Source organism: Bufo bufo, chromosome 1 (assembly GCF_905171765.1).
Source record: "Bufo bufo chromosome 1, aBufBuf1.1, whole genome shotgun sequence".
NCBI lineage: Eukaryota > Metazoa > Chordata > Amphibia > Anura > Bufonidae > Bufo > Bufo bufo.
The window spans coordinates 50,124,325-50,148,069 of NC_053389.1; the positions used below are offsets into that span (position 1 = coordinate 50,124,325).

Below are 23,745 nucleotides of genomic sequence, written 5' to 3' on the forward strand. Positions count from 1 at the left end.
ATGGTACAGTACACATTGAGGTGGCGATGTATGCAGACGACACCCTGCTGTTTTTGGGTGACACATCTACATCACTAGTTGCTGTAATGTCTCTTATTTATAGGTTTGGGCAGTTTTCTGGTTTAACAACTAACTGGCATAAATCTGAACTAATGCTCATAGATGGTCAGCCAAGATCACCAGTGATAACTGACAGAAATATCCCATGTGTAGAGACATTTAAATATTTAGGTATTAACATATCTCCTAAAATTAAGGATTTTGAGGAGTTTAATCTTACCCCCACTACTAACTAAATTTCGCAATAAAGTTAAGGCCTGGTGTAAACTTTACTTGTCAGTGGTGTGGAGGACAAACCTTCTTAAGATGGTATTGATGCAGCAGCTTTTATATGTTTTCCATAATGCCCTGGTCTGGCTGCCAAGGGACAGGTTTAACAAAATTAACTCAATATTTAGGCATTTGATATGGCGCAAAGAAAATAAAGATTCATGTCCCACCTCTGTTCACCTATTTCTGTCATTCCAGTTAGTCATTGTTCTCCCAACCACCGGGACACACAAAGTTAAATCTCTCGGCTTAGGCACGTATTGATCTGACGGAGAGATAAACTAAGTTCTCTCAGTGCAAGACTTCTGTCAGTCTCAGTTTGTGACAAGTGGCAATAACTGTCACGTGCACATCGATGAACAAAAGGCATCTTTGTGGTTTCAAGTGGCTAAAAAACTTTGCTTTTAATCTGGCTTTTATGCCTCTCCTACATGCCACAGATTGGAGCTAGTTGCTTGAAAATGCGATCATCTGCAGATCTTAGAGACACCTCCTACTTCCTTGATTGGCATACCATTATGGCTTGCCCTTGGTGTTGCAATTTCAATGTTGAGGAATGTATTTAGAATAACTAACCTTAGCCAACCAGCTCGTGGCCCTGTGTACAATGTACAGTACTGTACGGTATATATTTCTCCTCCAGACAAGAGAACGCTCGTTTCCGTGGTGTCCTGGTCAAACTGGAAGAGGATCAAGTCTGCCAGCGCCTGCCCCTGACATCCTTCCTCATCCTGCCCTTCCAGAGGATCATGCGTCTGAAGATGCTGGTAGAGGTAGGTGATTGGATGTACCCGGGTATGTTCTGGGCATGGGCACCTCATAAGTGTCCCTTCTTTATGGAATATAGGTAGCATTAAGGAAAGGAAACTCTCTTTAATGGGGTTGGGCCATCTCATATATTGGGGGCATATTGCTAGGTTGTGCCCCCAATGGTTGATAGGTGCGGGTCCCACCTCTGAGACCCGCACCTATCTCTAGAATAGAGCCCGCAAACTGAAGGAGAGCGAACCACGCATGCACGCCCACCCTTCATTTATTTCTATGGGGGTGCCAAAAATACGCGAGCAGCATGCTTGGCTATTTTCATAATTCCCATTGAAATGAACAGGAAGTGCACTGCACAAGCGCGGCCACTGCTCCATTCACTTCTATGGGCTGACAAAAATACAGCGCTCTGCTATTTTTGGCAGATCTATAGAAATGAATAGAGGGCTGCTGTACGAGCGCGGTGCGCCCTCCTTCACTTTGTGGGCTCCGTTCTAGAGATAGGTGTGGGTCAGAGAGATGGGATCCGCGCCTTTCAGACACTGGAGGCATATGTTAGCAATAAGCCCCCATTGTACGAGATCCTCAGGGATGTGGTTCTGGAAGTAGAAGGTAATATATTGCTCACTGTTATGAGCCATTTCAGGTTGGAGAGCGGCTAGATGTAGGATAGATGAATATAACTGTGAAATGAAAGATATTTTCCTAGCAGAGATTTAAAGGGGGTCTGTCACCAGGAAATTCACTTTTATGCCTTGTAGGGCTGGATCAGCTGAATGTAGTGATGCATTTCACTTAGCAATGCATTGCTTCATTCTGGAGACAAAGTACTTTTAATCCATATGCAAATGATCAGTTAAGTGCACTGAGGGCGGGCCCAAGCCACTCTCTGCACCCTTGCTCCTCCTGCTTCCTCTGCCAGCTCCTCTCGTCTTAATTGACAGGACCAGGTGAGATGACTGTGCTTGAACCTGAGTCTGTCAATCAAGAAGAAGAGGTAAGGGCTGGCAGAGAAAGCAAGAGAGAAAGAGAGAGGCAAGGGTGCACAAAGTGGCATGGGCCCACCCTCAGTGCACTTAACTGATCATTTGCATATGGATTGAGTGAAAGTGTCCTAACATTCAGCATAGCTAGCCCTGCAAGGCATGGTGCCGGGACTATCAGTGAACTTCCTGGTGACAGACTCCTTTTAACACACGATCCCTCCTCCCTAGTTCTAAATTGTCCTGTCCCTATATCTCCACAGAACATCTTGAAACACACGGCCCCTGGGTCACACAATGAAGAAACGGCGAGCCAAGCCTTCACTGGACTCAAGAAGGTAACAAGAACCATTACAGGTTAATAGTGCTACATAAAAAATGATGTAAAATAATAAGACAGCCGTGTAATCAAGCTGTGGCCCTCAAGATCTGCACAGATGGTTTGTATACAGTACATGCAGCTACCAACAGACCAATGCACGTAGCTCCTCCTTGTAACATCAGTGTCTGTCCTCAAGAGCTCACAATCTAATCAACCTATCTCACACAGTGTATCACTCCCATCATCCTTGTCTAATCTACTGATCTCATTAACATGCTGGGGGAGAACTTCATATGTAGCCAGTGACGCAGGTATATGCACACGACGCAATTTGCGGAACGGCGCGGACAGCCTTTAATATAACTGCCTATTCTTGTCCGCAAAGCGCGGACAAGAATAGGACAGGTTATATTTTTTTTTGCGGGGCCACGTAACGGGGCAACGGATGCGGACAGCACACGGAGTGCTGTCCGCATCTTTTGCGGCCCCGTTGAAGTGAATGGGTCCGCACCCGAGCCGCAAAAACTTCGACTCAGATGCGGACCCAAACAACGGCCGTGTGCATGAGGCCTTATGGTGAGAAAGGGGAAGCTTATACAAACACGGGAAGAACATACTAGTTAGACGACTCATCAGTGCTGACATCTGCCTCTGTGTACACATCACGTGTATTGTAGACTGGTTACTCGGGAGGTGACAGGCGGTTGAGATGTGACACCCCAGTGTGATTGTATTGGGAGAGGGGGTTGTATTTGACATGGCAGGTCTGCTGAACATGTGGGGCCCACCTGGACATCCGTGTGCAGCAGATGGCAGTCATTTAGTGCGGTATGGCAGTATAGTATTATAAAGCAGTCCCATCACAGGGAGAAGCGGGGCATGAAGGAGGAAGGTTAATGAGGACCCATGACCATGACATGGCTGAAGGCGAGGTGCTACCTTATGTATATTAGTAAAGCTTATCTCCACCAAAGGCAACAGAGAATAAATGTAATAAAAGAGCATCATTTTCCTCCCTTCTTTCTCTGTTCTGATGACCCTAAAGCAGGGATGCTCAACCTGCGGCCCTCCAGCTGTTGTAAAACTACAACTCCCAACATGCCCTGCTGTAGGCTGATCGATGTAGGCTGTCCGGGAATTATGGGAGTTGTAGTTTTGCAACAGCTGGAGGGCTGCAGGTTAAGCATGCCTGCCCTAAAGACTGAGAAGAGGAATTAGATGGAGCTACCCTTTAAATATACATGATAAAACATGACTGGTCAGGGTCATAAACTAATTCATATTATATTCAGTGATGTCAGTAACAGGGGGCGGGGCTGTGACAACCTCTCAGACATGATATAGAGGCTGGTTGTCAGCAGTAATAGATGAGTAGCTGCTCCTGTAGTATAAGGTGTGAGGATCTCATGTCTGATCACAATGTAATTATAGGGGTATTCCAACCTTAGACTACTTTCACACTGGCATTTTGGTTTCCGTTTGTCAGATCCTAATGCATTCTGAATGGAAAAGGATCCGCTCAGAATGCATCAGTTTATCTCCGTTCCGTCTGCTTTGGAGGCGGACACCAAAACGCTGCTTGCAGCGTTTTGCTGTCCGCTTGACGAAACTGAGCCAAACGGATCCGTCCTGGCACACAATGTAAGTCAATGGGGACGGATCCATTTTCTATGACACAATCTGGCACAATAGAAAACGGATCCGTCTCCCATTGACTTTCAATGGAGTTCATGACGGATCCATCTTGGCTATGTTACAGATAATACAAACTGATCCATTCAGATCAGTTTTTGCAGATCCATGACAAATCCGCCCAAAACGCGTGTATGAAAGTAGCCTTAGACATATATGGGATGTCCACCTCTGGAATCTGAACCTGGTACAAATAGCCCCGACCTATGTCGCGGCTTGCTTGGCTGTTTTAGTAACTCCCTCAGAAGTGAATAGATAGAGTCACAGACATGCCCGGCCACCTTTCCATTTCTTCTTTGCCTGGATGCACCGGCCTGTGGATATTCCATGTAAATACCCCACTAAAGCCTCATGCACACGACTGTATGTATTTTGCGGTCCGCAAAAAAAACGGATCTGCAAAAAAACAATACAGATGACGTTCGTGTGCATTCCGTATTTTGCGAAACGGAACAGCTGGCCCGTGATAGAACAGTACTATCCTTGTCCGTAATGCGGACAATAATAGGACATGTTAAAAAAATTTGCGGAACGGAAATACGGACATACGGAAACGGAATGCACACGGAGTAACTTCCTTTTTTTTTTCGGACCCATTGAAATGAATGGTTCCGTATACGGTCCGCAAAAAAACTGAACGGACACGGAAAGAAAATACGTTCGTGTGCATGAAGCCTAACAGTGGAATTACAGATTCAGGGTGGATTTATTTTCCTACTCGAAGCAGGAGATGCAGAGGGCAGACTGTAGTGTATTTAATGGCGGCCTCTTCTTGCGCAGTTGGTGATGGAGTGCAATTCTAGCGTCCAGTCCATGAAGAGAACCGAGGAGCTCATTCATCTCAACAAGAAGATTCACTTTGAAAGTAAGGTGAGGAGATGAGTGCGCTGTGGGCGGACTGTGGTGGAGGAAAACCGCCTAGGGTAAAACGGATGGACTGTTACATCAGTCTGCACCGCTAATTAATCACTCCGGGACTTTATATCCTTGTCTCTTTGCAGATTTTCCCACTGATCTCGCAGTCTCGCTGGTTGGTGAAGCACGGGGAACTGACAGAACTGGACATGCAGATTCCGAACACGGCCGGATCACGCTTTAAACTCTGCCCGAAACCTGTGTATCTGCATCTATTCAATGACTGCCTCCTGCTCTCCAGGAAGAAAGAGTAAGTGCAGGCACGCTGGCACCATGTACGAAATAATTGTGGTGGAATTCTAGCTGAAATCGATTTAAAGGGGTACTCCGAGACCTGGAAACCTTATTCATAGGGGCAGAAGGAATGCAGGAGTTTAAAAAAAAAAAAGACTCACCTGCCATCTGGCGATCCACTTCCGTCACTAGGCTCCCTACTCCTCTGCTTCTGGTCCCTGTCGGACCCGTGATGTGTCACTGCTAGAAGCCTGAGTGGCTAGTGGCCTCAGCAGTGACATGGGCAGGCACGGCACATAACAACTGCCACGGCTGAGGCCACTGAGCAGTGACGTGTGTGTAGACCGTGCGCCACAAGTCCAGTGGGGATCGGAGGCAGAGAAGAATATAGCCCGGCACCAGAACCGGAGCGCTGGCGACAGGTGAGTCTTTTTTTGACCCCCCATATGAAAAGGAGCTCCCAGTCTTGGAGAAGCCACTACCCCATGGGTGATACTTACCTACAATGTATTTTCCGTTTTTTAGCTCTGTTTCCTTTCATGGTCTGTTGGAGTCTGAAGTTGTGTCAAATCCATTTCCTGTGTAATTAGAGCATCGGGATCGGGCTGCTTTCCTGTTCCCATGATTTATACTGAAGCTCTGCTTGCTCAGATTGGCTGCTGTATATAAGCAGGAATTGAGGTGTAATTATCTCACGAAGAGATGATTACATTACAGTAATGAATAAACTACAAGTAACTAAAGGGCCCTTTACACTGGCTGAGAATCCACCAGATAATCGATAACAAGCGTTCATACGAGCGATTATCTGGCGGTGTAAAGGTGCCGGCGATTAACCAGTGAACAAGCAAAACGCTTCTTCGTCGTGCAATAGATCATTTGTGCGGACGCAAAAATCATTGTTCTCCGGCGGCAGATTGTGCTGTCTAAACACGCTCTGCTGCCAGCAAACGAGTCTGTGTGGGGACGAGCAATGGCATTAGCGATCACTGCTCCCCATACTGTGGAGGAGATCTCCTCCACTGACAAGCAGAAGGAACGCTTTGCCGGGGAGGAATGCTTCCTTCCTGACAATCGTCTGCTGTATCGTCCCGTCTAAAGGGACCTTAAACCACCAGTGAGAAGAAGATTATCTCGAAACCACAGACCAAGGAGAGGAGCCGCGATAAGCGGAAGGAGAGTCTTGGTAAGGTTGGAGACCTAGGAGAAGATTTATAAAAACTGGTGGAAATAAAATGTGACTTCATTGCCAAAAGCAACCAATCAGATTCCACCTTTGACTTTCCAAAGGAGCTCTGAAAAATGAAAGGTGGAATCTGATTAGTTGGTAGGTGGGCGACTTAGGCTACTTTCACACTTGCGTTTGGAGCGGATCCGTCTGGTGTCTGCACAGACGGATCCGCTCCTATAATGCAGACGCTTGCATCCGTTCAGAACGGATCCGTCTGCATAACTGGTTTTTACAGATCTGATTTTTCACTTCGTAACTCAGATCCGACAGTATATTCTAACACAGAGGCGTTCCCATGGTGATGGGGACGCTTCAAGTTAGAATATACTAAAAGAACTGTGTACATGACTGCCCCCTGCTGCCTGGCAGCACCCAATCTCTTACAGGGGACTGTGATCCGCACAATTATTGTGCGAATCATAGCCCCCTGTAAGAGATCAGGTGCTGCCAGGCAGGAGGGGGCAGACCCCCTCCCTCCCCTGTATTAAATGTGACCAGTGCGGGCCCCCTCCCTCTATATTCATTGGTGGCCAGTGCGGATTCCCAGTATTAAATGTGACCAGTGCGGCCTCCCCTCTTCGCCCCCCCTAATTAAAATCACCCCCCCCCATCATTGGTGGCAGCGGAGAGTTCCGATCGGAGTCCCAGTTTAATCGCTGGGGCTCCGATCGGTTACCATGGCAGCCAAGACGCTATTGCAGTCTTGGCTGCCATGGTTACTTAGCAATAAATAGAAGCATTATACTTACCTGAAGAGCTGCGATGTCTGTGACCGGCCGGGAGCTCCTCCTACTGGTAAGTGACAGGTCTGTGCTATAAGCAATGCGCTGCACAGACCTTTCACTTACCTGTAGGAGGAGCTCCCGGCCGGTCACAGACATCGCAGCTCGCAGGTAAGTATAATGCTTCTATTTATTGCTAAGTAACCATGGCAGCCAAGACTGCAATAGCGTCTTGGCTGCCATGGTAACCGATCGGAGCCCCAACGATTAAACTGGGACTCCGATCGGAACTCTCCGCTGCCACCAATGATGGGGGGGGGGGGGGGTGATTTTAATCAGTGAGGGCGAAGAGGGGAGGCTGCACTGGTCACATTTAATACTGGGAATCCGCACTGGCCACCAATGAATATAGAGGGAGGGGGGCCGCACTGATCATATTTAATACTGGGAATCCGCACTGGCCACCAATGAATATAGAGGGAGGGGGCCGCACTGGTCACAATTAATACTGGGGAGGGAGGGAGGGGGGCCGCACTGGCCACCAATGAGTTAAATACAGGGGGGGAGGGGGGGGGTCTGCCCCCCCTGCTGCCTGGCAGCAGGGGGCAGTCATGTACACAGTTCTCAGTATATTCTAACTTGAAGCGTCCCCATCACCATGGGAACGCCTCTGTGTTAGAATATACTGTCGGATTTGAGTTTCACGATCTAACTCAAATCCGATGGTATATTCTAGAGGCGTTCCCATGGTGATGGGGACGCTTCAAGTTAAAATATACCATCGGATTGGAGAAAACTCCCATCTGATGGTATATTAATAGGGGACTCCTGACTTTACATTGAAATTCAATGGGGGACGGATCCGTTTGAAATTGCACCATATTGTGTCAACGTCAAACGGATCCGTCCCCATTGACTTACATTGTAAGTCTGGACAGATCCGTTTGGCTCCGCACGGCCAGGCGGACACAAAAACGCTGCAAGCTGCGTTCGGGTGTCCGCCTGCGGAGCGGAGGCCAAACGGTGCCAAACTGATGCATTCTGAGCGGATCCGCATGCACTCAGAATGCATTGGGGCTGTACGGATCCGTTTGTGAGAGCCTTCAAACGGAGCTCACAAGCGGAACCCCGAACGCTAGTGTGAAAGTAAGCCAGTTTTCATAAATTTCCCCCAAAGGAATGAATTCTATGGAGGAGATTTGTCAAAACTGGTGCAAAGTAAAACTTCCATGGGTACCATAATCAGGGGGCCCCTTCACTAAACAGTCAGTCCCTTCAACTGGACTAGGGGGAGATTTCATTAAAAATGGTGCATAGGAAAACTGGCTTAGTTGCCCATAGCAACCAATAAGATTGATCCTTTCATTTTTCAGAGCTCCTTAGGAAAATAAAAGGAGGAATTTGACTAGTTGGTTTCTTTGCCCACAGCATGACCAATCAGGTTGATCCTTTTATTTTCCAAAGGAGCCCTGAAAAATAAAAGGGCCCCCCTAGACTTCTTTATAATGAAGGTATTCACAGCGACTTCAGAGGTGTGCAGTCAAGCTCCTGTCCCGGAGATGTGGCACACTTGCACGCCAGTCACGAATATCCGTGGCATTACAGCCATATTTGCCTTTCAGACTCGTGATTCACATCACAGCGTAGTCAGGGTCGTGTGGGGCCCCGCTGTGAGGCCCTTACATGACAGATTTATACATTTTTCAACATATTCCTTTACTCAGGTTCCTAAATAGGTGAGGAGCTAAAAGCAGCACAAGCCGTAATCAGTGACGTCAGCGCTCAGTCCCCGTGTCCTCCGCAGGCCCTGGTTACTAAGCAACAGCTAAAAATACCCCCCATATGATAATATCCTTCCGCTACCTATGTCTACAGCCTGGGGCAAAGTCATGTTAGGGAGACCTGAAATGTATTAAAGGAGCTGTGCTTCTTTGAGGGGGAGGGGGTTTGGCAAACACCCCCCTCTTAAGGCTAGGTCTACACGACGACATTTGTCGCGCGACTAGGGCACAACTACACTGCAACATTTGTCGCGCGACATTTTGTTGCACCAATTTCGTGCAACAATTTTTTATAACGGTAGTCTATGGTGTTGCACTGCAACATGCGACATGCTGCGACTGCCACGCGACACCATAGACTACCATTATAAAAATTGTCGCGCGACATTGGTGCGACAAAATGTCGCGCGACAAATGTCGTGTAGGCCTAGCCTAAAAAGACGTGAACAAAAGCATACTTACCTCCTTCCTGGCGACAGCTCACGGGTCCTCGGCTCCATGGCCTCGGCTGCTCCGCTGGGCTTTCTGGATGTAAACTTCCTGTTTGATGCGGTCAGCGACCGGCTGCGACTGCCCCCCCTTGGGTCACGTGACCATTTGTCACCGGGAAGCTGGTCACTGCTGCAGGTAGCGATTGGCTGCAGCAGCGTCAAACAGGAAGGTTACATCCAGAGAGACCAGAGGAGCAGCTAGTGTTGAGCGAATCGAAGACTTTGATCCGAATTTCAGGAAATATTCGATTCACAGTGAAGCTGAATTTCCTCATGATTCGCGGTAACTAATCTACATTTCCTGAAATGGCGCCAAAAAAAACAAAACATACTCACGTCATCCATTTGCTCTTGAAGAGGCCGTCATGGCCATCTTGAGTGAAGATACTGCGCACAATCTCGTTTGGTGACGTGTGACGTCACTACTAGTGTTGAGCGAACTTCTGTTTTAAGTTCGGCGTCTAAAGTTCGGCTTCCGGTTAGCGGAGGATCCCGATATGGATTCCGAATTCCGTTGTGGTCCGTGGTAGAGGAATCAATAATCGGCCATTATTGATTCCGCTACCACGGACCACAACGGAATTCGGAATCCATATCGGGATTCTCCGCTAACCGGAAGCCGAACTTTAGACGCCGAACTTAAAACAGAAGTTCGCTCAACACTAGTCACTACACCAGTGTACTGGTGGGCCACGGTGACGCCATCTCTGATGACGTCACCGCGCCCACCCAGCATGATGATGATGCTCTCCGCAAGCAAATAGATAAGGTGAGTATGTTTTTTTTTTTTACCGGATTAACCCCTGAAAGCCCACAATTGTAGCATCAGATGCCACGATCAGCGACGGACGCAGCAATGACGGGGCTGGCGCAATCGCCGTTCCCCATCATTGCTACCGCTATATACAAAGGAATGCGCTTTGTTATGAAGTAATTCGTCACAAATCGAATGTCTTTGTGAAATTCGGCGAAGCAACAGATTCAAATTTTTCATAAATTCGCTCAATACTAGGAGCAGCCATGGAGTGGAGGAGCCAGGAGTCAGCCCTGGGAAGCAGGTATGTTTCTTTTCACAGGTCTACTCAAGAGGGGGGGGTTAACAAAAAAAAACACAAAAGTGCACAACCCCTTTAAGCCCTGCATACAGAATGCAGACTGTCCTGGGGTCACTGTTATCTCACGTGTTTCCTCATCACAGACTCCTGTTTATACTTTCCTTCTTTTCTTTCGGATCATCTTCTCTGCAGGTTGGGCCGGTTTGCCGTCTTTGCGCACGCGCAGGTGTGTGACCTAAAAGTGACAGATCTGAGCTGGAAGCTGCAGGAGGTTCCTGGGGAAGTGTTCCACGTCCATCTGTGCCACGAGCAGAAACCAAAGCACCAGATCCTACTTCGGGCGCAGAGCGAGTAAGTGAGGGGGAGTGCACACTGCGGTACATGATATATGGGGTGCAGGTGTGATTATTATGGGGTACACCGAGGAATATCATCGGACACCGCGCCACATACGTAGCTAAAAAAAAAGGCATGGCGCGCACTGATCGATGAACATGAATGGGAGGTTCTTTGTATACTGTACGTTCTTATTAACATGCATAGGTCCACTTGTCACCTTCACAGCGATTACTTTCAAGTGGGTGCCTACACTATTGGGTGCAGCACCACCACAGCACCCATGGGGGAGGCTAAAATGTGTACGGCCAACATAAAGGGGTATTCCGGTTGGTAAAAGTTATCCTTTATTCTGTCCAAACTAGATTGGTGGGGGTCCTACCGCTGGGACCCCTGCCGATCACGAAAAAGGGGGCCCGCAACTCACCTGAAATGACCGGAGAGGGCGGTCGCACACGCCAGCGGCTGCGCTATTCATTTCTATGGGAGTTCCGGAGATAGCAGAGTACAGCACTCACCTATCTCTGAAACTCCCATAAAAATGAATGGAGCAGCTGCATCTGTGACCGGCCGCTCCGGTCATTTCATGAGGGCTCCACAGGGTACCCCTTTAAAAGTTCCCTGTAATTTGATATAAGGCAGGCATGATCAACCTGCGGCCCTCCAGCTGTTGTAAAACTACAACTCCCACAATGCCCTGCTGTAGGCTGATAGCTGTAGGCTGTTCGGGCATGCTGGGAGTTGTAGTTTTGCAACAGCTGGAGGGCTGCAGGTTTAGCATGCCTGATATAAGGCATCACTGATCTCGCTGTCTCTCCCCGCAGGAGTCAGAAACAGCGCTGGATCTCAGCCATGTGTCCTTCAAATCCATTCAGTGACCTCGAGAACCTGACAGAAGGCGAAGGTGAGGACACAGGGGGATTATGGGGAAAGGATTTTTGACAGTTGAGAACACAAACAATCAGTCTGATTTAAAGACGATAAACCTGACATTCCAAACAAGGATCATTTTAATCAGATACAATTACAGTTCTTTGTCTGCTCCTTGTAACTCAAGAAATAATGTCTGCAGTTCTCCTTCCCCACCATAACATTCCCCTCTTTCTTATCAATTTTCTCTTTCTTTAGATGCCCCGCAAGTGCAGTGCATCAAGGGTTATACCGCACAGGAGCATGACGAGCTGACCCTGGAGAAAGCTGACATTCTCCGCCTCACCGCCAAAACAAGCGATGGTAAGTGATCACAGCAGATTAAATGCATTAAAATCTCTCATTTCATGAGCAGTATTATAGTAGTTATATTCTTGTACATAGGAGCAGTATTATAGTAGTTATATTCTTGTACATAGGGGCAGTATTATAGTAGATATATTCTTGTACATAGGAGGCAGTATTATAGTAGTTATATTCTTGTACATAGGAGCAGTATTATAGTAGTTATATTCTTGTACATAGGAGCAGTATTATAGTAGTTATATTCTTGTACATAGGAGCAGTATTATAGTAGTTATATTCTTGTACATAGGAGGCAGTATTATACTAGTTATATTCTTGTACATAGGAGCAGTATTATAGTAGATATATTCTTGTACATTGGAGCAGTATTATATTAGTTATATTCTTGTACATAGGAGGTAGTATTATAGTAGTTATATTCTTGTACATAGGAGGCAGTATTATACTAGTTATATTCTTGTACATAGGAGGTAGTATTATAGTAGTTATATTCTTGTACATAGGAGCAGTATTATAGTAGTTATATTCTTGTACATAGGAGCAGTATTATAGTAGTTATATTCTTCTACATAGGAGCAGTATTATAGTAGTTATATTCTTGTACATAGGAGGCAGTATTATAGTAGTTATATTCTTGTACACAGGAGCAGTATTATAGTAGTTATATTCTTGTACATAGGAGGTAGTATTATAGTAGTTATATTCTTGTACATAGTAGGCAGTATTATAGTAGTTATATTCTTGTACATAGGAGGCAGTATTATAGTAGTTATATTCCTGTACATAGGAGCAGTATTATAGTAGTTATATTCTTGTACATAGGAGCAGTATTATAGTAGTTATATTCTTGTACATAGGAGCAGTATTATAGTAGTTATATTCCTGTACATAGGAGCAGTATTATAGTAGTTATATTCTTGTACATAGGAGCAGTATTATAGTAGTTATATTCCTGTACATAGGAGCAGTATTATAGTAGTTATATTCTTGTACATAGGAGCAGTATTATAGTAGTTATATTCTTGTACATAGGAAGCAGTATTATAGTAGTTATATTCTTGTACATAGGAGGCAGTATTATAGTAGTTATATTCTTGTACATAGGAGCAGTATTATATTAGTTATATTCTTGTACACTGGGGCAGTATTATAGTAATTATTTTCCAAAGGAGCACAGGAGTTACTCCCATTGTAACGAAAATATGAAATATGTTCTGCATCCTGAGGCATAATGGGAGTGACATTTAGTATATGATAATATCTCAGAAAATTAAGAAGATGCAGAGTTACCTGTGTCCTAGGTTGACATTTACATGACTGTATGTTCTTGCATGGGGCAGTCACACAACGTGTATCCTATTTTTGGCAGGATGGATGGAAGGTATTCGGCTTTCAGATGGAGAGAGGGGCTGGGTGCCAGCGACTCATGTGGAGGAAATCACCAGTAAGAACGCTCGGCTGCGCAACCTGCGGGAGAATAAGAGAATCAAGCATGCCACTAGCAAACTAGAGATGAAACCGCCATAGCCCGGAGACCCCTCACTATCGTGTTCCAATGGGGGTCGTGGTATACGCATAGAATATTATAATGTCCTGTACATTTCAGCAGACTTTCTGTAGTTGGACTTTTAGTCCTGTGTGCTCATGGGGCCCCCAATGCTTGTGGAGCCCTTATACCTTTGTGGAGATACGGAAGTGGCCTTTCAACCTGTCACACAGGACTGCTGCAATTTACCCCCTGATCCAAGGATGGAAAACGTTACCTGGTTCTCCCAAAATCCACCATTATGGTGCATGAGGAATACTATCGAATTACCTTTCCTAGAAGTGACACAGGCACTGTCTGTTCGGGATCACCCAGTAGAAAAACCTGCAGCACGATAGTGACAGAAGTGCCAAGAATTTGCCAGTACTACAAGGATCGAATATTCCGGCCAAATGTGTCCATGTTGGGTGGGCTGAGACCCTATGACACCATAAGAATATAATCTGATTAGCAAGAGGTCCAATGAATCTCCTTCTTACACCACAGAGAACTCTGTAAATAGCTCTACACTGCCTTGTAATTAAATCTTCTTCAGATGAATGTCTGTGTTATTTCTTAGGCCTGAGAACAACTCATTTTTAGTTATTGGTTGAACGTTTCTTATAGATCTGTGCCTCAGGGTGCAGGTATTGGCATCCCTCGAGGTGCGTCTCCATTGCTACAGTATGTCCATGTGCAGTAACAAACACAAGACATGGAGAGATGAAAGGGGCAGAAGGAGAATTGGAAAATTTCTGTAAATACTAAAATGGGTGCTTGATCTTCAGAGTCTCCAAAATGGCTGACAATGGTCACTTCATGTCTGTGGAGCACAACCTTCTGCTCCACTTAGGCCGGGTTCACATCGCCGTTTATTTTACCGTTCTACTGATCCGTCAGAAGAACAGAAAAATAAAGAAAAAAACGGATCCTGTATTTTAAGCATTCGTTATGCTCAGTTATGCACATTTTCCATCCATTTTAGCCATTTCCGTCTGAGATCCGCTATTTTAGACGGGGGAAAAAAGTCCTGCATGCATCTAAAATAATGGCTCTCAGACGGAAAATAGCCAAGGGTACTTTCACACTAGCGTTATTCTTTTCCGGTAAAGGGTCTCAATACCGGAAAAAAACGCATCAGTTTTGTCCTAATGCATTCTGAATGGAAAGCAATCCGTTCAGTATGCATCAGGATGTCTTCCGTTCCGTCCCTTGTGCGGTATTTTCTCCGGCCAAAATCCCAGAACAATACCGCACTTGCCGGATCCGGCATTAATTTCCATAGAGATGTATTAATGCCGGATCTGGTACCAGGTGTTCTGGAAATTGCTGCATCGCTGGATCCGGTTTTTCGGTCTGTGCATGCGCCGGGATATAGGAGGAGCTACTTTCTTTTTTGATCTTTGATCCAGGTGATACCAGATGAGACGGATCCAGTATTTCAACGGATCCGGAAAAAAAGGTTATCTGTTCGTATACGGGTTGCCGGATTCTAATAACGCTAGTGTGAAAGTACCCTAAAACGGATGGAAAATGTGCATAACTGATGCTTAAAATACAGGATAATTTATTTTTTTTCTGTTCTTCTGGCGGATCAGAAGAACAGAAAAATAAACGGTGATGTGAACCCGGCCTAAGGCTCCATTCACACGTCCGTGGTGTGTTGCGGACCCGCAAATTGCGGATCCGAAACACACCCGCCCGGCACCCCTATAGAAATGCCTATTCTTTTCCGCAGCTGCGGACAAGAATAGGACATGTTCTATCTTTTGCGGAGCTGCGGACCCGAAGATCGGGGCCGCACTCCGCAAATGCGGATGCAAACAGCACACTGTGTGCTGTCCGCATCCATTCCGTCCCCATAGAGAATGAATGGGTCCGCACCCGTTCCGCAAAATTGCGGAACGGATGCGGACCCATTTGCGGACGTGTGAATGGACCCTAACAGAGATTTGGGGAAAGTTAGGTTGATTTAAGGTCTCCAGATGATCTTACAATGATCCTTCAGATAAATTTTAGAGAAAGTACAGGGGCTTTGCGGGTTAGATATTGATGGCCAGATTCCCCCTGATCTCCCACCATTCCTCCACGACTTCTGTTTTCTATCATCCACTACTCCCAGCGAGTCTCACTACTTCAGCTACGAGGCTATGGTTTCAGCATGGTGGCTTTCGCTTTGCAGACATTGTAGACCCATTCACTAGGGACCTGTTACCTTTCTCAGCTGTTCAGAGCCTTCCCTCCTCGACCAATTACTTTTATGTCCAGATTAGACATTTTGCCCAATCTATCGTCTCGGGGTTCAATGTCTCTCTCCCGACGGCATTTGAGCGCCTTTGTAGAAGAGGGGTGCCTATGAAGGGATTGATATCTGAGATTTACTCTATTTTGTTGATCCCCTTCCCAGAACGGATTCATAGACACTCTTACATGGTCCGATGGGAGTAATATTTAGGGAGAACTCTACCAGACGCACTGTGGCTCCTTATATGGAGGAGAGCAGCGAAGTCTTCAATCTCAGTTCTCTGTCAAGAGAACCAGTATAAGATTTTAATGTACTGGTACCACACTCCTGATCTCCTCCATAGATTGAATCCGGCAGTCGCGGAGGTCTGTTGCAGATGCGGGACAACTAGGGGAACGCTGCACCACATGTTTTGGGACTGCCCTTTAATACACACCTTCTGGTCCAGAGTCAGCGCTCTTCTGAGTGATATTTTTGGCTGCAGTATACCTCCTGATCCCATATCCTTCCTGCTTAATGTTACACCAGCACATATAAGGAAACATTCACTTAAACTGTTAATACAAGTACTGACTGCAGCTCGCTGCCTTATCGCCCGCTTCTGGAAACAACGTGACCCCCCCAAAAAAATCTCCGACCTATATGCTAGGGTGACGGAGATCAGGACCCTGGAATACACGACTGCTATGTTCCAGGATAAAGTAGATCTATTTCACGCCATTTGGGATGTTTGTGACAACTATTGGCCACTAGACAACCCTGAGATGAGCCCAAGAAAATACTGTAACGCCCCCCCCTCGCACTTCCCTCCCACCTGATGTGTCTTTGTATGTATTGTCTACATTCTCTATGACAATCCTGTTCTAATAGGATTCAATGTAGTTCATACTCACCCTAAGGCCTCCTGCGCCCCGTGGTCGTGCAAATTGCGGGCCGCAATGCACGAACACCGTCCGTGGGGCAGCCGCAGCAGATCGTGGACCCATTCACTTTAATGGGTCCGCGATCCGGTCGTTCCACAAAAAGATAGGACATGTTCTATCTTTTTGCGGAACGGAAGTATGGGACGAAACCCCACGGAATCACTCCGTAGTGCTTCCGTAGGGTTCCGTTCCGTGCTTCCGTTCCGCACCATTCCGCATCTCCGGATTTGCGGACCCATTGAAGTGAATGGGTCCGCATCCGTGATGCGGAATGCCCACGGAACGGTGCCCGTGTATTGCGGCGGCCACAGAGCGCACGGAGGCCTAATAATAGATTCATGTAGCTACTTCCTCAGGAACATTCTTTTAGGGTTGGAATACCGTCGATAAATGTCTCTTCTTATTTATTTATTTTTTATTTTCAACTAAATGAGTACAAGACGCTGGATTTCCACAAGACGCCTTTATTGGTTTTTTGTCTGTCTTCTATTGCACATACCATCTGATGTTGTATCATGTGGTTTTTTTTGCTGACTACTTTGTGCATTTTGCCTTGTTCACTTTATTTTGTACAAGTGTGCATACAGTTGAAACAGATTTGTACTGTTGTATTTCATTACAAATGGCACCAGATACTGTAGAGCAGACGGGGCAGGAAGCAGAAACCTCCATCCACTGTGCAGTGGCTGTGTTGGAGTATAGCAGCTAAGCATCCATTCAAGTGGATGGCCGATGCAAGAAATGACACAGTGCATGGCACCTTCTGTCCACTGTATATTTTCTGGCACCGACAACTGGCCGAAACAGCAAATTGGTAGGAGTTCTGGGTGTCAGATCCCCAGCAGTCTCAGGCCTAGTTCACACGAACGTGTGTGATCCGTGGCCGTATTGCGGCCCACAAATTGCGGGCCGCAATACACGGCCACAGTTCAGTGTGCATTCCGCATCACGGATGCGGACCCATTCACTTCAATGGGTCTGCAAATCCGGAATTGCGGAACGGCCGCACGGAACGGGACCCCTCGGAAGCACTACGGAGTGTAGTTCCCGTACTTCCGTTCCGCAAAAAGATAGAACATGTCCTATCTTTTTGCGGAACGGGTGGATCACGGACCCATTAAAGTGAATGGGTCCGTGATCTGATGCGGCTGACCTACGGCCGGCGATTTAGCATTTGTGGGCCGCAGCACGGACACGGTTCACACTCGTTCGTGTGAACTCGGCCTCATATTGATGACCTATAGGTCCTTTAAAAATCAAGCCAATTTTTTTTTCAAAAAAGAATTGCAGTGGGAACCTCAGCCATTGACTGGCTGCAGCGATGACCTGCTTCAGCAGTGACTGGCTGAGCAGTATTCCCAACCATTTGCTCTCATGTAGGGACGTCGGCAGGAAGTGGAGCGCAGTGGGGACCCAGGCACCGTCAGCGACAGAGATTAGGGAGTATTAGCTCTGATATTTTTTACATTTTTTTTTATCCCACTGCAACCCTTTTTTTTAGCCTGGAATATCTCATTTAGGGCTCGTTCACACGACCGTTGGTGTCCCGTTCCCGTATTGCGGACCACATTTGCGGATCCGCAATACACGGGCACCGTTCCGTTGTCATTCCGAATCACGGATGCGGACCCGTTCATTTCAATGGGTCTGCAAATCCGGAGATGCGGAACAGAAACATGAAACGGAACACTACGAAGTGCTTTCTGGGGTTCCGTTCCGTGCCTCCGCACCGCAAAAAGATAGAACATGCTTTATCTTTTTGCAGAACGGAGGGATCGAGGACCCATTCAAGTGTCTGCGATCCCCATGCGGACCCATTCAAGTGTCTGCGATCCCCATGCGCCAGCCCAACGGAAGGTGCCCGTGCATTACGGACCGCAATTTGCGGTCCACAGCACGGGCACGGGCTTCACACGTTCGTGTGAACGAGCCCTTAAAGGGGTTGTCCAGGATTGGAAAATCATGGCTACATTCTTCAGATGTGAAGCTGCTTCTGCAAGAAAACAGCTATATTATACTCATCCTGGACATCCCCCGTATGGACACATTGTTTTTTCTTTTCATAAATGCTGCAGACAGACGTTACATGCTGGCAAATAGCAAATTATAAAATGTCCTATACGCACTGTGTTTTTTGTAGTTGCATTTTGAGACAGTTTCTCGCTGGTCTTAGTTGTCCCCCCCCCCACGCTGACGTAGTATGTAACTAATTTATGACGAGGCGTGGGCCTTATCATAGATTAGGTGCATAGATGGCAGCCTGTGTGCCTCTCTTAAAACATACGCCAGCCATTGGCTATCGTAGTTTTTCATCTCTTTTTATCTTGTTTCCAGCTGAAAAAGTAGTAAATTTGCCAAGGCCACTCTGGTGTTAAAATAGTCACAAAATGCCCTTTGCAACTATTTTTACGCCAGGTGAACCTAATAAATGAGCACTACTGTGTACATACATTGCATTACTTGTACTTATCCTGAGTTACAACCTGTATTATACTCCAGAGCTGCACTCACTATTCTGCTGGTGGAGTCATTGCGTACATACATTACATTACTTATCCTGTACTGATCCTGAGTTACATCCTGTATTATACTCCAGAGCTGCACTCACTATTCTGCTGGTGGAGTCACTGTGTACACACATTACTTATCCTGTACTGATCCTGAGTTACATCCTGTATTATACTCCAGAGCTGCATTCACTATTCTGCTGGTGCAGTCACTGTGTACATACATTACATTACTTATCCTGTACTGATCCTGAGTTACATGCTGCATTATACTCCAGAGCTGCATTCACTATTCTGCTGGAGTAGTCACTGTGTACACACATTACTTATCCTGTACTGATCTTGAGTTACATCCTGTATTATACTCCAGAGCTGCATTCACTATTCTGCTGGTGCAGTCACTGTGTACATACATTACTTATCCTGTACTGATCCTGAGTTACATCCTGTATTATACTCCAGAGCTGCACTCACTATTCTGCTGGTGGAGTCACTGTGTACACACATTACTTATCCTGTACTGATCTTGAGTTACATCCTGTATTATACCCCAGAGCTGCATTCACTATTCTACTGGTGCAGTCACTGTGTACATACATTACTTATCCTGTACTGATCCTGAGTTACATCCTGTATTATACTCCAGAGCTGCACTCACTATTCTGCTGGTGCAGTCACTGTGTACATACATTACTTATCCTGTACTGATCTTGAGTTACATCCTGTATTATACTCCAGAGCTGCACTCACTATTCTGCTGGTGCAGTCACTGTGTACATACATTACTTATCCTGTACTGATCCTGAGTTACATCCTGCATTATACTCCAGAGCTGCACTCACTATTCTGCTGGTGGAGTCACTGTGCACATACATTACTTATCCTGTACTGATCCTGAGTTACATCCTGCATTATACTCCAGAGCTGCACTCACTATTCTGCTGGTGCAGTCACTCTGTACATACATTACATAACTTATCCTGTACTGATCCTGAGTTACATCCTGTATTATACTCCAGAGCTGCACTCTTGTTGTTTGCTATAGTAGTCAGCTATAGTAGCAAGCTGGAGGACAGACATCCTGCTGTCACCTACCCTGTTCAGCCAGATGAGGTTCAGAGAGCAACAGTCTGCAGGACAAGGTAAAACACATTCAGAAATAATGACGTGGCAGCGCTCCATGTCTCACAGCCCACTAATAATACTGCGGAGCATTCACAAGTGATAAGCACACAAGAACAGATCGCACCTCCAGAAATAAAAAGCTGTGGGAGAATTTCCATAAATCCTGAATCCAGTGTTGCATTTATGACCCAACTTAGAAGATGTAATTCAGTGTCACTAGCTCTAACCACTAGGGGGCAGTGTAGGATGCACATAGCAATGGCCAGGAAATTGCTAAATAGTAACTAACACCCAGAATACATGATGTATCAATCTAGAAAGATCATACCTAGTTCTAAAAAATTGGTTAAAGGGTTAAACCCAGCCTTTTTGCACTTTAGTGTACGGTCTGGCATCGTTATCCTGAAAGAAAAATGCTACATGCTGCGGTTTTCTGTCCAGCGACTAGAAAATCATGGGATACGTTTTGGCATCAGTCCCCAGTTCCCCCCATTGATTCTGTGCTACTCTGGATAGATATAACGGAAGCTGTATATATAGGAATCCAGCCTTAGTGCTCATGCACACAAACATATTTTTTTTCCATGTCCGTTCCGTTTTTTTTCGCAGGCTGTCTGCGGAACCATTCATTACAATTGGTTCACCAAAAAAAACGGAAATTACTCCATGTTCATTCCATTTCCGCATGTCCGTTGAAAAATAGAACATGTCCTATTTATTGTCTGAATAACGGACAAGGATAGGACTGTTCTTTTAGGGGCCAGCTGTTCCATTCCACAAAATAAGAAATGCACACGGACGTCATCTGTATTTTTTTGGAGGATCCGTGTTTTGCGGACTGCAAAATACATTAGGTCATGTGCATAAGTCATTAAAGGGATTGTCCATGAGAGGTCATCAATATCTAATCAGTGGTCTGACGCCCAGCACCCCTTCCGTTCATCGGTTGGAAAAGGCCGGGAGAGCACTGCATCTTCTTCTTTGGGCTCATGCCCACGAACATAAGGGCTCCGTGCCCGTGCTGCAGACCGCATACGGCGGGTTCCGCAATACACGGGACACCGGCCGTGTGCATTCCGCATCACGGATGCGGACCCATTCACTTGAATGGGTCCGCAAATCCGGAGATGCGGTGCATCAATATGAAGAGGCCACAATTAGTGTTGAGCGAACTTGTGTTCTCAAGTTCGGCGTACAGGATCGGGTTATCTAAGAATTCTGTAATGGTTTCCGCTACCACGGACCATAACGGAATTCTATGACGGCAGGCACCGCGGAAGCCTATAAGAGGCATAATAGAAGTCTATATAGCCATCAATGAACACAATGGGCAATCTAATGATTGACATTTATAGTTACCCAGGGTGACTTAAAAAAAGCAAAAAAAAAAAGTTTAAAAAAGTTTTTACAAATAAAAAAATATAAAAGTTCAAATCACCCCCCTTTCCTTAAAATAAAAATACTTAACCAATAAAAAAAATAAAGATCATGGGCATCGCCGCGTACGAAAATGCCCATACAATTAAAATATAACAATATTAATGGCAAATGGCGTAACGGGAGAACAGACAATTTGCCATTTTTTGTCACTTCCAACTCCAAAATTATTTTTGTTATAAAAAGTGATCATAAAGTCGCACGCACTTCAAATTGGTATCATTGAAAAGTACAGATCGCCCCGCAAAAAAATGAGCCCTCACACAGCTCCGTACACATAACTACAAAAAAGTTATTTTTTTCCTCAAAGGTTTTACATTTTTTTTCAGTATTAAAACGCAAGTAAATTATGCAAGTGTGGTATTGTTGTAACAGTACTGACCTGGAGAATGAAGATAACAGGCCACTTTTACCGCATAGTGTACGGTGTAAAAAAACAAAACAAAAAAAAAAAAACTTTGTCAGAATTGCATTTGGAATTTTTTCCCCGCTTCCCACTACATGGTATGCAACTGTAAATGGCGCCATTAGAAAGTACAACTTGTACCACAAAAAAATAAGTCCTCACGAGGCTATGCGAACGGAAAAATAAAAAAGTTAGGACTATGGGAAGGCAGGGAGTAAAAAACGAAAACACAAAAATGGAAAATCTCATGGTCCTCTAAGGGGTTAAAGGGGTATTCCAGTTATGTTAGATCAGTTGGGGGTCCTACGGATCACAACAACGGGGACCCCGTACCCCTCAGGGTCCCCCTAATTTAACAGAGCATTTAGTCTGTCATGCGCTTAGCCACTCTATTGATTTCTATGGGATTTCTGAAGATCAAGTACAGCTCGGCTGTCTCCAGAACTCCCATAGAAATCAATGGATCAGGGTCAGCACATGCCTACCAGCTGTTCTGTGCATTTTAAGGGGGACCGAGGGGTACAGGGTCCCCATTCTCGTGATCAGTGAGGGTCCCAGTGGTAGGACCCCCACTGATCTTATAGTTATCCTGTGGATAGGAGATACCCCTTTAATGTTTTCCCTGGAACTCTGCACTTTCTATGAGTTTAGTCTAAAACCCCAGACTCCAGCTTTGATTGGTCCCACCCCAGGTCTTCATCCTAGCCGGGAACCTGAGGTTACTTAAAGTCAGAGCTTGGGCGCAGCCTCCCCACCTGGAAGACAGGTGATTGCTTTTAGGTAAGTTGCAGCCATGTGTGTCTAGTCCTGGTGAGATGCATATGGTGAATCCCCCCAATATCAGCTCACTGGCTCCAGAGGGGTCTCCAAATTGGAGACGCCTTTACCTGTGCTTCTTGTTTGCAGGTAACATTTCCTGTGAATTCTCCCACTGTTTACTGCCTTCATCCGATATTTTCTACATCGCTGCAGTTTTCTATGGGATGGTGGAGCGCTGATCATGGCTATATTTTAGTTTTTGCCTTCATATAGATATATGGTATTGATAGGAAAGGCTACATTCACACGACCATATGTGTTTTGCGGTACGCAAAAAAATGGATGACGTCCGTATGAACGGATCTATTGTAACAATGCCTTTCCGTGTTGGCGAAATGCACAAGAATAGGACATATTCAATTTTTTTTTTTTTTTTTTTTGCGGGGCTACGGAACGGACATATGGATGCGGATAGCACACAGTGTGCTGTCTGCATTTTTTGCGGACCCATTGAAATGAATGGGTCTGCATCCTATCCACACAAAAAAACAGAACGGACACGTAAACAAAAAACGTTCGTGTGAATGTAGCTTAAGGCCACAAAACGCATACATGTCGTGTGAATGTAGCCTAACTGTGGGGGAATATAATTGCCGATGCACGTGGTGAGGTGTTTTATTGTGCTGTACACAACTGCCACATAATCTGCAAAATCCCTAGAGCCT

The 23,745-nt window shown here is 45.8% G+C and overlaps 1 protein-coding gene across 1 annotated transcript in view; it reads left to right on the forward strand.

Annotated features, from left to right (window-relative positions):
* Positions 1 to 14,179, forward strand: part of LOC120994578 (rho guanine nucleotide exchange factor 19-like) — a 55,763-nt gene extending 41,584 nt beyond the window's left edge. Inside the window, exons 9-16 of the mRNA XM_040423250.1 lie at positions 974 to 1,103; positions 2,342 to 2,416; positions 4,873 to 4,962; positions 5,094 to 5,257; positions 10,714 to 10,872; positions 11,682 to 11,761; positions 11,986 to 12,090; positions 13,463 to 14,179. Of these exons, the coding sequence (XP_040279184.1) occupies positions 974 to 1,103; positions 2,342 to 2,416; positions 4,873 to 4,962; positions 5,094 to 5,257; positions 10,714 to 10,872; positions 11,682 to 11,761; positions 11,986 to 12,090; positions 13,463 to 13,620 (961 nt within the window). The 3' untranslated portion in view covers positions 13,621 to 14,179. The remainder of the gene's footprint in view (positions 1 to 973; positions 1,104 to 2,341; positions 2,417 to 4,872; positions 4,963 to 5,093; positions 5,258 to 10,713; positions 10,873 to 11,681; positions 11,762 to 11,985; positions 12,091 to 13,462) is intronic.
* The last annotated feature ends 9,566 nt before the right edge of the window (positions 14,180 to 23,745 follow it).